The sequence below is a fragment of the Urocampus carinirostris genome, chromosome 6 (assembly GCF_059441175.1).
Source record: "Urocampus carinirostris isolate Australia breed hairy pipefish chromosome 6, RoL_Ucar_1.0, whole genome shotgun sequence".
In the NCBI taxonomy this organism is placed as follows: domain Eukaryota; kingdom Metazoa; phylum Chordata; class Actinopteri; order Syngnathiformes; family Syngnathidae; genus Urocampus; species Urocampus carinirostris.
This window is the reverse complement of record NC_142354.1, coordinates 4,490,198-4,505,909: the sequence shown is the minus strand read 5'-3', so window position 1 is coordinate 4,505,909 and position 15,712 is coordinate 4,490,198. Positions and strand designations below refer to the sequence as shown.

Sequence of the window (15,712 nt, the reverse complement as noted above, 5' to 3'; positions counted from 1 at the left end):
CCCTGACCGCAACACTAGCGCCAAACTGCGCTGTCCTCACGAAACTGCAGGCTCATGCCAACTTGACGAAATGGGTGCTACATTGAATGAATAAAATACAGACTCAAAGAGAAGTGCCTTTACCTGCAACACAGTGCATGAGTCTGGCCGTCTGTACAATTTGCGCAACAGATACGGACATTACTAACACGTGTGCGCTGCATCTCTCCCTCTTATGTGTCAAATATTACAATTGTTGTATTTTGAGCATTATTTATATGTAAATATACTTTTAAATAAGATTGTAATCCTTATTTTAACTGAAAGTACCTGTAATTTTGTTAAGTTTTTTTCTGTAACAGTAACGGAATAAATGTCCTCCTTTTTAATCTTAATTATGTAAGGCCCTCACATGTATTCTGTTCCTGCCCTGTCCTGGTTTTCTGTTGTTTACATGTAACAGTATTGCCTGAGTACCATTATTTCTGTATGGAGAATTTTCATATTGTCTGCCATTGGGTCACACCCAATAAAAAAAAGTGTTATTGTTATTTGTGCACCTATGCCACGTTTGTAACAGCATGCCATTAAATATCAACTTTTCTTCTGATTCTCTTCAGATTCCAATAATTAACGTCCAGGTGAAAATGATTCCTGCTGTTTTCACGTTTCTTGGAGCAATCTTCTCTTGTACCAACTACTTCAGGGTCATCTTCACTGGAGGAGTTGGCAAGAACGGCTCCACAATAGCTGTAAGTTTGAGCATGCATTACAAAGGTTGATATCACTTGGCGAAAGAAAATTTGTCAGTCTCTGTTCGTTTAATCTCTAAAGGTCATGCTTGAAATGACACAGGAAGTTCAGCAATTTGAAGTTAAGCTGCCATTTTATATTTGGGAAATTTCAATTTGATTTACAGGGATTTGAAAGTAAACTGTATAAATCATCTACTGTAGTTCGCTCCTTGTTTCCACATGAAATCTATTCCGAGTACTGTATTTTCTATAAGTCTCACCAGAGTATAGGTTGTACCAACCAAAAAATGCACAAAAAAGAAGAAAAAGGTACGTATAAGTCACACTCGGCGTGGTGGAAATTTATTTGATGAAATCCAACACTAAAAACATAAAATGCATCTTGAAAGGCAATTTAAAATAACAAATGGAGAACCCGGTCTACTAGCGTTGCACATGCACGAGTGCATATCTTAGACACGCGCGTCAGTAACAATGTAACACATTAGGAGTTATTCAGATAACTCTCGCATAAAGAAGATACTTACCAAACTGTCATCTTCACTCCAAATCACTAAATCCAATCCGATCTGCCTCTGTGTCACTTTTACCGGTAAACAACCCGCGGTAGGTCCCGGAGGTACACGATGCGCCGGCTTTCTTTTTCCTCTTTTTTTCACAAAGTATCGGGGACCAACGTTTGCCCTTTTTTTTGTCCATGGGCACCATGTTGGTGACCACTGATCTAGGTTATTCGGCCAAAGTTCTTCTCCACTTTGGTAATACTAAATGTAGTAAACATATCCGTCACTGGGGACTGACAAAAACATTTTTCTTGAACAAGAATGAAGGGCATGAGAAGTTTCTGATTTTTGTTCAATGGAATCATTTTATCATCAATTTAACTAAAACTATATGATAAACATTTTCTAGAAATGTTATCTGATTGACATAGCTGACAATTAGCGCTGCTTGAAAATTACTTAAATCTTATCAAAGCAAGTCAGACTCCGTTTCGTTCAACTGTACATCGTGCTCTTTAAATGTTAGTGTGTCTCCATGTTACCGCCATGTAGGTCTGTTTTGCAAACTTTGCAAGTTGCTTTGATATTTGCTGTATCCAGGCCAAAATGCTATAAAATCTTAGAAGCTTTGGTATGCGTAGTTGATGTTTATGCCACCATTTCAGTATGTTTATGTTACCGCTCGAGACAGATGCTAACGCTCATGTCTTAGCATACCTGCCAAGTACTACGGTTTTGCCGTAATGAGTACGGTTTTCTTTAACTCACTACGGTGATACGGTGACATCACAGAAACTACGGTTTTCCCCTTAAAGAATTTTTTTTTTTTTTTTTTTTAATCGTGAAAACATCCCACTGCAAGATGGAGACAAAGTACCATTTCAAACAACGGCTATATCAGCACTGCCAGTCGTCTGGCTGCATATCCGGGCAAGTCTATCGACCATAGTGCTTGGCAGCCTGATGACTAGGAAAATTATGATAACATCATCTGGATACAAGTGCCACTGTGTGACCCATTCGAAAAAGCAGTTGAAAAAAATCAAAACAATGCACAATGTAGAACAATTAATGATTAGGCTGTAGCTTGTATAACATGGAGAACATTTGGATATCATTAATTTTGCTAAAGTGAATCAACCCACACATGTTTATGGCTTTTCAGTCCCTTATTATCTGCTTTTCAGTGAATAAAAATCTTTTGGCCTCGCATGTTCAATTGACACTAGTGTGCCTTGCTTAACTTTGAGAAGTGACTAATTCAATGGAGCAGTGACACTCAGAATTGTGCCAGTGAAATTGTTTGCATAATATATTGAGATTTAGCCTTTAGTTGTATTGCTTAAATATGTGCTGAAGTCAGTTAAGTGAAAAGGGGAATTTCTAAAATGAACAGCAACCCCCACCACAAATAACCATATCCACCCCACCCACCCGGGTCGTTCTGTACCTGACCGAACCTGGACCCTGGCGACTAGGCTTTTTCACTTTCAAAAGTTGGCAGGTATGTGTTAGCAACGATTATGTATGTGTTGGAAAAATTTGTCATGGCAACAATAGTGGACCATAAAATTCATTGTTGACTATTTCTATTGTCTATTTTTGTCAACAACGTCGACTAAGCATTACAACTCCACTGCCAATTTGGACATTATGCAACGGGCAGTGTAGCACACCAGACAGTTTCCAAGGTCAGAGACAAGGTTTTGGCAAATGTCTTATGAGATGAAGGTCCCACCCTGATGCAGTGACAGTAATGTATACATGCAATAACTTTGGTGTGAGTTATGTTTCCTTTGTGCTTGTATTTGCCTGTTGTCAGGGAACCAGCGTGCTGTCTCCAGTGCTGCACATCGGCTCTGTCATCATTCTGGCTGTGATGATTTACAAGAAGTCTGCCGTCCAGCTCTTTGAGAAACACCCATGTCTTTACATACTGGCCTTTGGCTTCGTCTCCGCCAAAATCACCAATAAATTAGTCGTAAGTCAAACAGACCTTCTCGTCTTAACCTTTTCCCAACTACAGCACGTCATAAAAGTGAGTACACCCCTCACATTTTTGCAGAAATTTCATTAGAATGTTTAATGGGACATCACTTTGACACAATGAAAAGAAGTATGTCAACAAAGCTTGTGTCTTACTGGAAAGATATCTAGTCTGATGAGACAAATATTATTTTGGGGGGCTCAGATGGTGTGAAGCAGAGGTGGGTAGAGTAGCCAAACATTTTTTTTAAGTAAACGTGCTGTTACTTCAGAATGATATTATTCAAGTAGAAGTAAAAGTAGTCATACAAATACTTACTTGAGTAAAAGTAAAGTACTTAGTGAAAAAAGTACTCAAATACTGAGTAACTGTAGCAACGTCTTTTTTTTTTTTAAGCAACCAATAAGATCATCAAATTACCAGTCCATCCAATAAACAAAAAACACATTTAGTTTAAAAGTAGATTAAAATAATCAACGTAAATTCAAGTGCTTTAACAAACAATATAATAAAAATGTTATGGATTAAATAAATAAATTGAGCTGATGTAGCGCCAAGTAGCACATTTAAAGCCCCAATACTTATCTTAACAGGCTCTGCAAGCAGAACAGCAAGCTAGCCCATGAATTCGAACAAAAAATACATTGCATATTGTAGTTGGTGTTTCGCACCCTTTTTAGGGGGAACATGGTTTTAATGTTAGACCAGGGGTGGTCCTCCTCTTCTGTGTTTACATAGTCTGTATTAATAAGCGACATTTTAGATCGGTTTCATCCGTAAACAAAATTTCCCCCGCTGAAATTGAATGGTCATGTGACGAGGCTGCCATGTTAATTGGTAAAACATGGTAGAGCCTGCCTGAGTTCAGCGTCCTAATAAAGACAGATGCGTACTTTCGTGGAGGGGATTTATTAGGTAACGAAGTAATGACTTCAATTTTGCCTGACGTAGCGGAGTAAAAGTACCGTTTTTTTTCTTTACAAATTTACTCAAGTAGAAAGACAGACACTGCCCTACTTACAAACAAGTTGCTTCAGTGCTATAGTTTGTATGTTTAAGGTTTGTATAAGAAACCTGTATTGTCCATCCATCCATCCATCCATTCATTATCTTCCACTTATCCGGGGTCGAATCGCGGGGGCAGCAGCCTTGACCTGTATTGTTTTGTACTAAAAAAAAAAATATATGTATAATAAATATATTTATTTTTGTATTGTTTTTACTAAAGAAAGAAGCATTTAATAAAATAATGTGCTCTATAAAGATAAATAAAGTTAAGCTTAACTTTTGGAAGATGAGTTTAAACAGTTAGGCGACTTCCTCCTCCGTGGTAAAAAGTGGCCCAAAAAAAAAAATCGATCCAACAATTTTCTCAACAGCCTCAAGTTTCCATACTCCACTTTCATTTCAAATTAAACGACTTGCCTCTACTTTACACCAACCATATTGAATGGATGCACGACATATTAAACAATAAAAATGTCAAAGTTGTTAGCATGCTAGAGATACAGTATAGAATGTTTACACACGAACCAGGAAGAGGAAGCGGATTTCTTCTTCAGGGTGGCTGTTGTTGGGTGACCTCTCACCGCTTCACCTCGCAACGGAAAGCACTACAGTAATGTACTCGAAAAAGGTGCACACTACAGAATCTAACTTACAGCAATGTCTGGATATTTTTCGACATCCCATATTTTTTTCGTATCTACCGTTTTTCGTAAGTCAAATGCTAGTTAGTAGGGAAGCGTCCGCTTAGGGATTTAAAAATCCTCCTCGGAGTACAAAATTTCCCAAAACTTACTCAAGTAAATGTACTCAGTTACTACCCACCTTTAGTGTTAAGCATGTGTGGCGGCAACCAGGTGAGGAGTACAAACATGTTTCGTGCCTAAAGTCAAGCATGGTGTTAGGATTGTCATGGTTTGGTGATGCATGGGTACTTTAGAAAGAAACGGTAGGTTGGACACAGGTCTATAATTACATAAGCTCTCTTGACGGAAAACATGTCCTTCTGTTGAGCAGCCTCCACCGCCTGCTCAACAGCAGCCGGCTCACAAATTATTAATTCATTTTCTGCATTTAGTGGTGAGAGGACGCTGGCGGAGTGGTGAGAGGACGCTGGCGTGTATGTCGCCGCTTCTCACTCTAAACTTTTCCAAACTTTTCGAAGCTCTGATATTCTTTCTGATCTTTCTTTTGCCCTTCTGTTTTGGACTGTGGGTACTGCGGTTGATGTAACCTGAACCATCGTCTCACCTGATCAATCAAACCCCATTCGTAACTTAGTCCACGGGCTAACGCCGGTAGCTTAAACTTACTAGCTGTCACCGCACCGGCCTCTCTCCCTTGTCATGGCGTGCCAAAACCTCGCCGCCTTTGGATTATTCCTGATACTCCTGACGTTCTGCCATCATCCAGCGACAGGATTGCTCAACTATTCTGTCGCGGATCTTCTCCGGATCCAGTGGATTGCACTGCAGCCTCCGCCACCGGAGCTGCACCATCATCCTGACATCGCTCGCCTGCCTCGACGCCGCTACATTCACCGCGGGTCGCGCAGACACGTCGAGTATAAAAACCCTGGCTCAATCAACTCGACCTGGTCCACATCTCGACGCCGTCCCAGAAACTGCGGCCGCAACGCTAACTGTCATGCATTAGCCCGCCTGGCTAGGTCGGCTAACAGCACTGCCGCCGTCAAACATGACACCTCTGCCGTCAACTTTGGATTACTGAACATCCGCTCAATCAGGAACAAGGGCCACCTCATCCAAGACGTCCTCGCTGAACGCAAACTTGACTTCCTCATTTTAACAGAAACCTGGCAACAAACAAACGACTTCGCTGCTCTGAATGACTCCACTCCTCCCGGCTTTGTTTACATCTGCCGTCCCCGTGGCAGTGGCCGTGGAGGAGGCCTCGCGGTAATCCACCGCGAGAATTTGAAAATCTTGCCTGTCTCCGTCCCTGCATCAAGCTCTTTTGAATGCCTGGTGTTTAAGCTCCCTGGACCCTCGCCAACCATCATTGCTACAATTTATCGCCCCCCGAAGCCACATAGTGATTTTATCAATGAATTCTCCAGCTTAATTACACACTTATCCACTCTCTCGCCAAATTTAATTTTATTGGGAGATTTCAATATTCACATGGACAACCCCAACCTGCCACTCACCAGAGACTTCACATCCTGCCTGGAGAGCCTCGAGATACACAGTCTTATTGACCTTCCCACCCACATTAAAGGCCACACATTGGACTTGGTTTGCTGCTCTGGCCTCTCTCCCTCCAAGCCCACTGCTGATGTTTTTCCTGAATCTGATCATGTCCTCCTCACTTTTAACACGGTACTCTGTCTCTCTACTGTCAAAACCTCCCGTCTCATTTCTTTTCGTAATACCAAAAATATCAACATTGACACCCTCTGCTCCATTATTGACCGTTCCCCGCCCCCAGATGCTCTTTCAAACCCGGATGACCTCACCGCTCACTACAATGCCTGCCTCACAAATATTCTAAATTATCTTGCCCCCCTGAAGACCAGGACTGCCTCATTCTCCACATCTGCCCCCTGGTTCACACCCGCTCTTAGGTCAATGAAATCAAAAAACGCCAACTTGAGCGACTCTATAAGAAAACCGGCCACACCATCCATAAGGACATGTACATTACCCATATTGCTAAATACAAGGACTAAATTGCACAAACCAAATCCAGTTACTACTCCGGCCTCATCCTTTCCAACGAAGGAAATTCAAGAACTCTATTCTCTGTCATGAACAAAATCGTCCATCCACCAAATTCTCTCCCCCTCCAGCTGTACTCCACAACAACCTGCAACTCCATAATGGAGTACTTCAATCACAAAATCCTTAAGATTCATCACCAACTCCATCAAAACCTGTCTGCTCTCTCCCCATCTGAATATCCTTCTCCTTGTCACTTCTTCTTCAGTTTTGCTCCACCCACGACTGATGAATCATCCAACCTCATACTCAAATCCAAGCCCACCACTTGCCAGCTCCATCCCCTCCCTTCATCCCTTGTTAAATCCTGCCTCCCTTCCCTGCTTCCTCTCATATCTGCCATTATCCACCCCTCACTCTCTTCAGGTATTGTCCCATCACTTTTCAAAACCGCTGCTGTTAACCCTACACTGAAAAAACATGGTGCTGACCCCAACAACTTTGACAACCTCCGCCCCATCTCCAACCTTCCATTTATTTCGAAAATCCTTGATAAAACTGTTGCTGCTCAACTCCACTCCCACCTGTCCCTCCACTCTCTCTATGAACCCTTTCATTCTGGTTTCCGCCCCCGCCACAGCACAGAGACTGCCCTAATCCGTATTGTAAATGATCTCCTCATAGCATCTGACTCCGGTTTAGTCTCCATCCTCATCCTCCTAGACTTGAGCGCTGCCTTCGACACAATCTCTCACCCTATCCTCCACAATAGACTCTCCTCCATTGGTCTCACCCACACTCCCCTCAGTTGGTTCCACTCCTACCTCACTGGCCGCACTCAGTTTGTCCAGCTGAAATACTTCACCTCAAACCCCTCCCTAGTCACCACAGGTGTACCCCAGGGATCTGTCTTAGGTCCTCTTCTCTTCATCGTCTACCTCTTGCCTCTTGGTCTTATCCTCCGCAAATTTAATATCCACTCTCACTGCTTTGCTGATGACAACCAACTCTACCTCTGCTGCAAACCAAACTCCATACTCCCACCTCCCTCCCTCACCTCTTGCCTTTCCGAACTCAAAACATGGTTCACAACAAACTTTCCTAATTTAAATGCCAATAAAACAGAAATCCCCCTTCTTGGCACCAAATCCACTTTATCCAAAGTAAACAATTTCTCTCTTAACATCGACAGCTCCTTAGTGTCCTCCTCCCCCCAGGTCAAGAGTCTGGGTGTCATCCTGGATAGCATGCTTACCTTCCACCCACATATCAACACCATCACCCGCACTGCTTATTTCCACCTCCGCAATATTACCAGACTCCGCCCTTCCCTCACCCCCTGCACCACTGCTATTCTCGTCCACAGTCTTGTCACATCCCGCCTTGACTACTGCAATGCTCTCCTCTTTGGCCTTCCTAAAAAGTCCCTCCATAAAATTCAGCTGGTTCAAAACGCCTCTGCTCGCATCATCACAAAAACATCTTCCCAGCTGCACATCACCCCCGTTCTCCAACAGCTACACTGGCTTCCTGTTCAACATCGCATCAGCTACAAACTGATCCAATATACTTATATGGCCATTCACAACCTGGCCCCTCCTTACCTGTCCGACCTTCTCCAGGTGCACGTCCCCACTCGCTCCCTCAGATCCTCGTCCTCCCTCCGACTGTCAGTGCCCCCTGCCCACCTGAGCACCATAGGAGCCAGAGCCTTCATTCGCGCTGCTCCAAAGCTTTGGGACAATCTACCTCCGGACCTCCAAAACGGCACACCTCTCTCCACTTTTAAGTCCCGTCTAAAAACACACCTGTTCAGGACTGCCTACAACACATAGCTTCTCCATTTTCTATGTTTTTTATGATTTTATGTCTTGTTTCTATTTAATATTTCGCTTACAATTTTTTACATTGTGTTTCTCATTGTACAGTGTCCTTGGGTGGCTTGATAGGCGCTTTTAAATTAAATGCATTATTATTATTATTATCTGGAATTTGGAAGTTGCATTTCAATAACAGAAACATTAACTCAAGCATGTACTGTGGAATACTGGAGCAGAGAATGATCCCATCCTTCTAGAAACTGGGACACGGGGCAATGTTCCAGCCTGACAATGACCCCAAATACACTTAAAGATGACCAAGGGTTTTCTAAAGTGGCTTGGGGTAAAGGGGGTGGACTGACCAAGCATGTCTCCATATCTAAATCCAATAGAACATATTTGGGGCATCCTAGAGCAAAATGTGGAGAAGCACAAGATCAGCTCAGTCATGTTGTCGTGAAGGAGCAGAAGAGTATTCCAGTGGCAATTTGTGAGCCTCTGGTGAAATCCATGACCAGGGAGATTAAAGAGGTTCTGCAAAATCATGGCAGTCACAAAATATTGAACTTCAGTAACTTTAACTTAAGGGTGTACTAACTTTTGTTACCCGGGGTTTAGGTACTATTGGCTATATTTTGAGTTTTTTTGAGCAAAAAAATCAAGTCACTCTTTTACCTTTCATTGTGTCAAAGAAATGTTTCTTCAGTGTTGTTTAATTAAACAATATGATAAAATCTCCGCAGAATCACGTTTGTGACATAATGTAAGCTTGAGTGCCTCGTCTGCACTGAGCATGTGCAAAGTAGAAAGATGAAAAGAGGGTGGAGTATCACTATACTATCAAACACTGGGCTCTGAAAATTGAGATGATTTATTTTAAACTATACAAACACAATCTTGGCTATGTATAATAAAAACAAAGATGATTTGTGTAAAAATAAGATGTTTTTTCTCTATTTGCATTGAATTTAGTGTTGCTTCTTATACATAGCATTATATTTTAAAAAAAATGCCATACAAACACAATTTGAAATGATCATAAACTCTGAAATCCGAGGAGAACGTATGCGATGACGGGTATGTAATGACACAATACAGTGGTCAAATATTACACAATGTCCCTTTTCATTAACATCACATAACAGTAATTTAAGGACTTACCCTGAAATGAATTTACTGCGTGGTGTTTATCTCACATCACATTAAAGTTTGATGGAAACTTTGACTTACTGAAAAAAAAAAATAATAATATCAACATGATTGGACAAAGAAATGTTTTCTTTGGCGGAAGAGTGTCAGGTGTTTCCTCCATCCCTGTCCATATCTTTCGTTGGTAAAGTGGTTGCAACCTCTCCCCTCCACTCTCTTAATTTGCCCCTTGCATTGTAAGCGGACCTGACTTGCCAGATATACTGTCGTTCCAACGTTTAGGGTCGTTTAGAAATTGAGTTTTGAAGGAATAGCACGTTTTTTTTAATGGAAATAACATTTAACTAATCAGAAATACACCCAATGCATTTTTAACAATGTAAATTAATATTGTAGCTTTAATTGTCTGTCTTTATTGCACAAATATCAATATTGATGGCAACATGTCCTCCCCATCAATGCCAAACGTACGTGTTTAAGCACACTTTTGCAAAATAAAAACTCATGTCTCTAAGTGACAGCTTCATTTTTTGAGCTTCATGCTGGCCGCTGTCAACATTTTTAACATAGTACATCGGTCTTTAACTGTCTCTCTCCAAGGTCACAGTGAAGTGCTACAAGGGGAGACTTTTGTCCGTCTCTTTACCCAGTCTTTCTTTCTATGTCTCTGCAATCCGTGGTAAATATTGAAGTGCTGGCGTTCAAAGAAGAGTGGAGAAAAATAAAAAGCCATATATGAGACTAGCAAACAAAAGTAAGAGATTCATAAGTGTAAAAGAACGGACATTGGACGACTCATTTGATGAATTAGTGTCACTTTTTCATTGAAAACACAAAAGTGTCCGAGAGACCCCAAAACCTTTGAACAATAGTGTACATTGTGACAACTTATAGATATTACTGACAATATTCTCTGGGTTCCCAATGCTTTAAAAAAGACTGATAAACTCATTCAGTGCCATAACGTATAAATGTTTTCAGAAGCATTGTCCCTGAGTGCCAAAATGTAAAAATATGTTTTTGTCTTTTAAACTATTCTGAAGGCTTTGCCTCTGCCCATCAGTAACTATTAAGATGGCAGGAGTAGCTTAGATCAGGTCTTTATCAACACATTTTTTATGTTTTTTTCCTGTGTCCACTGTATGACACCGTATGGCTGTGTGTCGGCAACCAATATGCTCTGTGGTGAGCTAAGTGGAGCTTTAATTAGACTGTTAACGCTTTAACGCTATATTCTATCTAAAAAAAAAAAAAAAAAAAAACAATGTCCATTTTCGTCATCATGCGGAAGAGTGCATGCCCGCAAGCGTCATGATGACCCGAATCTTGTAATCACGTCACCGGAAACATCGCTGGCTCAATAGTTCCTGCAAAGTTCTTGCATTGTTCATGCATATGTTTAGTGTTCTTGCAATATATTGTTATTTTGGAAGCAAAGTGCCACTCCTTGTGATTAAGGGCTAAACAAATAAACATGACTTGACTTGAAAGCATTATTTGATATTTTTTGTATGACAGATATATGTAAAGATAAGTTCTGCTTGAAATGCACCCTTTTGCAAGAGCCGTTTTCTCAGTTTTCGAAACGCGTTTTTCAAGAAACTTAGCAATGTTTAACTGTTGTTTACTACTCAATCGTTAAAAGAGAGAAGCATATTTCTCTCTAATTAAAAGATGAGGGTTTAAGCTTTCTTTTGACATGTCTTTGTCTTTATAGCTACAGAGCTAAGTTTTCTGTACACTTTAAATGAGTCAAAATGGCAAAAATTGGTTGGCAACGGCACTTCCTATTTGAGAGCAAGGTCTGACATTGAATTGGTTAAAAGGGCAACCTTCCCGCAGATTTGTGGCAATATAGATCATTTCAAGTCAATGTAATATAAGGCTCATGTGTTTTTGTTTTCTTCAGGTGGCCCACATGACAAAAAGCGAGATGCACCTGCACGACTTGGCTTTTCTTGGACCTGGCCTTCTCTTTCTGAATCAGTATTTCAATAGTTTTATTGACGAGTACCTAGTGCTATGGATTGCATTGGTGAGTATGTGTACACTATGATACTCGTACTACTTTCTCTTAAATGAAGAAGAAAAAAACATTCTTCAACTACTAATGTTTGGATATTTTAAGAGAAAAATGTTGGTTGTGAAGTTAAGATTATGTACTTATAATAACAAGGAATGTACTTTTTTTTAAGACTGTGATCCCTGTGTTTTTGGGAAACAGTTAAAAATATTATATGTTCACTTTTTATCACACATGACCCTTTAACTGAATAAATTGGTTACAAAATATGCAATATAATTATGGTCCCAATCAAAATAAGCAATTATGCTGGCGATAATATAAACACATCACACACTATAGTCCTTGCTTAGCAGACTCACTTTTTACTTTACAAAGTTTCCTAATCCTTGTTTAGTTGTGATGACTGACTCTTCTAACTGCCGATATACACTGGAGATCAAATTGGAGAACAATTTACAAACAACTGAATGATTCTGAAAAAAGGCGATTTTCACTGTCCAACAGTTTAAAGGTATTTTGTTGAGTCTATACCATGCTACTACAACAGTCACAAAATGGCTAAGGCATTAAAAAAATACCTGTATTTTGCCCAAAAATAACTGATTAAAATTAGGACACTTTCAGGTCCTTCACACCTAATGGTACTTATCTGGCACATTTTGCTAATTTCCTTGATTATCTGTCAGCCCTTATTTAACTGGCATTCTATCTGCCAGTTTCACTGACTTTGCAAAATGGTGGACTTCTAGCAGAAGGTTGTCCAAATAAAAACAAAAGGGATAACCCCATCAACCATAGCAAGATTGTGATTTCAAGAATATTTAATCTTTACAATAACTACAAACTCATATAAGTCGCCCGAGAAGGCTGGTTGTCCATGGCAGACTATAAGCAAGGACGGGTCATTGCAGAAGATGTCAAAGTGTAGTCATTTACACACTGCAGCTGGTAAGGATCTGTCTTGCCATACAGTGTCTTGCCGTGTAATCACTAGTGGCCCACACTGCAGTGACCAAACCCCTAATCAGCAAAAAAAAAAAATCAAAAAGCTAGACTGCGCTTTGCTGATCAGCATGTCGTTGCTGATCGGCACGTTGTTTGGACAGAAATCTGGTCCAAATATCACTTCAGTGATAAAAGCAACTAAAATTGATTTGGGTCTGATGTGAAGCATTATGTTCCGCGACACATTGGAGAAAGATTAAACCCAAAGTGTTTTAAAAAAAAAAAAAAAAAAAAAAAAGTTGGTGGAAGAGGAAGTGTCATGGTTTGGGGCATATTTTCTGTAGCAGGAGTTGGGCCTCTTGTACACCAACATCGCCAAGTGAATGCAAACATGTATCAGAAACTTCTTCAAAAGCACATGGTTCCTTACATGCCTTCGCCCAATCAGTCTGCAGTGTTCATACAGCACAATGCTCCATGTCACATAGCAAAACGGGTTAAAAAATCCCTAAAGGGGAATTAATGGCATGGACTGCCTGAGAGTCCCGATCTCAACCCAAAAGAGAACATCTGGAAAATCCCTGCTGACAGTTATGGTTAAGAAACTGACTACAATCACTGAACTGTGGAAGAGGCTGGAAGAAGAATGGACCAAAAGTCACACCAAAATAGTTAGAGACTAGTGCTATCATGTGGCCGTAGATGTGCTGAAGTCATTCACAGCAGAGGCCTGTACACTTCTTACTAATTCCCGACTGTTATAAACTATAGATTTTTGTTTCCATGCCAAAGTCATTGCTGTTCTCTTACTTTAATCCATGTGTTCTTTTAGGTCGGTGTGTTTTCTGAAAAAAAAATTGGGCCTTGAGTCAATTTATTTTTAAAAAAGTGCGATATTGACACAATAAAATTGAATTTAACTTTGGAACAGTGAAGAAGGTAATATTTCAAAATTATTCAATTTTTTTTTACAAGTTCTCAAACTTCGATCTCAAGTGTAGTATCTGAAATGCATGCTTCCGTTGAGACGCATTAAGAATAAAAGCATATTTTATCTTTGCTCTCGAGAAAAAAAAAAAATAATGCCCCGTCTTTAAGGAATATTATTATAGAAACATGTTTACATCAATATTATGGTGGAAGGTTAAAAGTTATTTACAAGTCTTTCTTATCATGTTTGCGCCCATCTTCATCAAGGAAAAGAGGGTTTTAAACGTGTTATTTTTGGGTCTGCTTTGATTGAATCTGCCTGAGCACTCCCAAACACGGGATGGTTACGCTCATAGTTACCATGTTCAAGCATCTGGGGGCTTTGCAAGGTGAAAAGCACATTATATAATGTGATCTTCTTTACCATCTTTGCAGGTACTTTCATTGATGGATTTGGTGCGTTACTGCGTGAGCGTGTGCAACCAGATCGCTAGCCACCTTCACATCTTCGTCTTCAAGATCAAGCCTTGCTCACTTCACTGAGAGGAAATGATAAAACTCACCATCAAAGGCACAAACTAACACAAAACTTTACCCGCCACACTCCGGCCGACTTTCAAGCCGTCCATCTCAGTTGGCGTGTAAAAAGTTGCACAGCGATTGTCAGACGCAGTCATGTGATCATACATTAATGGTATTTCCAGTGAGTGTTTTTGTGAAGACTGCTACAATAACACATTCTCACACGGAAGGAAAAAAAATGTTACATCTTTTTTTAATTACCTTTTTTTTGCTATTGTACTGTAAATACATCGCTTTTGACTAGCTCACATCCTTATTGCTGCAATTCAGTATTGTTTTACACACGCACTTAACACAGCTTATTGGTAGTTCATTTTTACAGTTGCAATAACATTTAGGTGTATATTTTTTCAGGGTTAAACTGGGTTATTTATTGCCAACATGTTTGTATGGAGTTGTTTGTTTGTTTGTGCCAAATCATAAATAAATATAAGGCCTATTACATAGATCTCTAAAAATGAGTGTATGGAAATGTAAATATAACTGAAATACAAAATATAGTTTATTTAATAATCTTTTTCTTCATTTATGTCGTGGAATTCTTTAAGTAGCGGAATTTGGAACGTTCTTACTCTCTGCCGCCACCTCTTGGTTCAAAGTCGTGCCCTAGTAAGGCTCGTTCATGATGCACATGCAAGTATGAACTTTCCTTAGACGCCAAACTTTTTTATTTTTTTTCTCATATTTTGGGGGGAACGGGTTGGCTTTTGGACTCTACTTGAAATAGGCCTCCTCTTTTGCCATTTTTAAGCACCACCGACAAACATAAAAATCAACTTGCGGGGACGAGCATGACGTCACTCGCCAGGACTCCTCCCGCCTTTCATTTCCTCTAACCTAATGTGTTCCGCCCCGAACATCTCTGATAAAATTACGATAAAAGCATATAGGTGCAGTGGAAGGTAAAGCATAAGGGCTCTTTGAACTCTGTTCTGCATTGATAACATAATAGAGGAAATATTTAACTTTCATCTTTTTAAGCCCCCTTCAAATTATGCTCCCTACTTTTAAGCATTGGGGACGGGGAAATGAAAACACAGAAGCGAGATTAATTTTTGAATTTGTGAATTACCATAACGGTGGATAAGCCGTTAGAACATCTTCCCCATAGTCCAGATATCTCTGGTTCAAATCCAGCTAACTGCCTCCCTTTGTGGAGTTTTCATGTTCTCCTCATGCCTGCGTAGATTCACCCTGGACACTCCAGTTTTCTCCCACGATCCAAATACATGCGCGGCAGGTTAATTGACCAGTCTAAATTGTCCCTCGGTGTGAATGAGCGAGTCAGTTGTCGGTCTCTGTGTTCCCTGCGACTGGCTGGCAACCAGTTCAGGGTGTCCCCTGCCCCAT

The 15,712-nt window shown here is 40.4% G+C and overlaps 1 protein-coding gene across 1 annotated transcript in view; it reads left to right on the top strand.

The window, feature by feature from the left end:
- The window catches only part of LOC148363593 (choline/ethanolaminephosphotransferase 1-like), a 32,715-nt gene extending 17,840 nt beyond the window's left edge, over window positions 1-14,875 (top strand). Inside the window, exons 7-10 of the mRNA XM_088337531.1 lie at window positions 600-731; window positions 3,060-3,218; window positions 11,789-11,914; window positions 14,216-14,875. Coding sequence (XP_088193657.1) covers window positions 600-731; window positions 3,060-3,218; window positions 11,789-11,914; window positions 14,216-14,323 — 525 coding nt within the window. The 3' untranslated portion in view covers window positions 14,324-14,875. The remainder of the gene's footprint in view (window positions 1-599; window positions 732-3,059; window positions 3,219-11,788; window positions 11,915-14,215) is intronic.
- The last annotated feature ends 837 nt before the right edge of the window (window positions 14,876-15,712 follow it).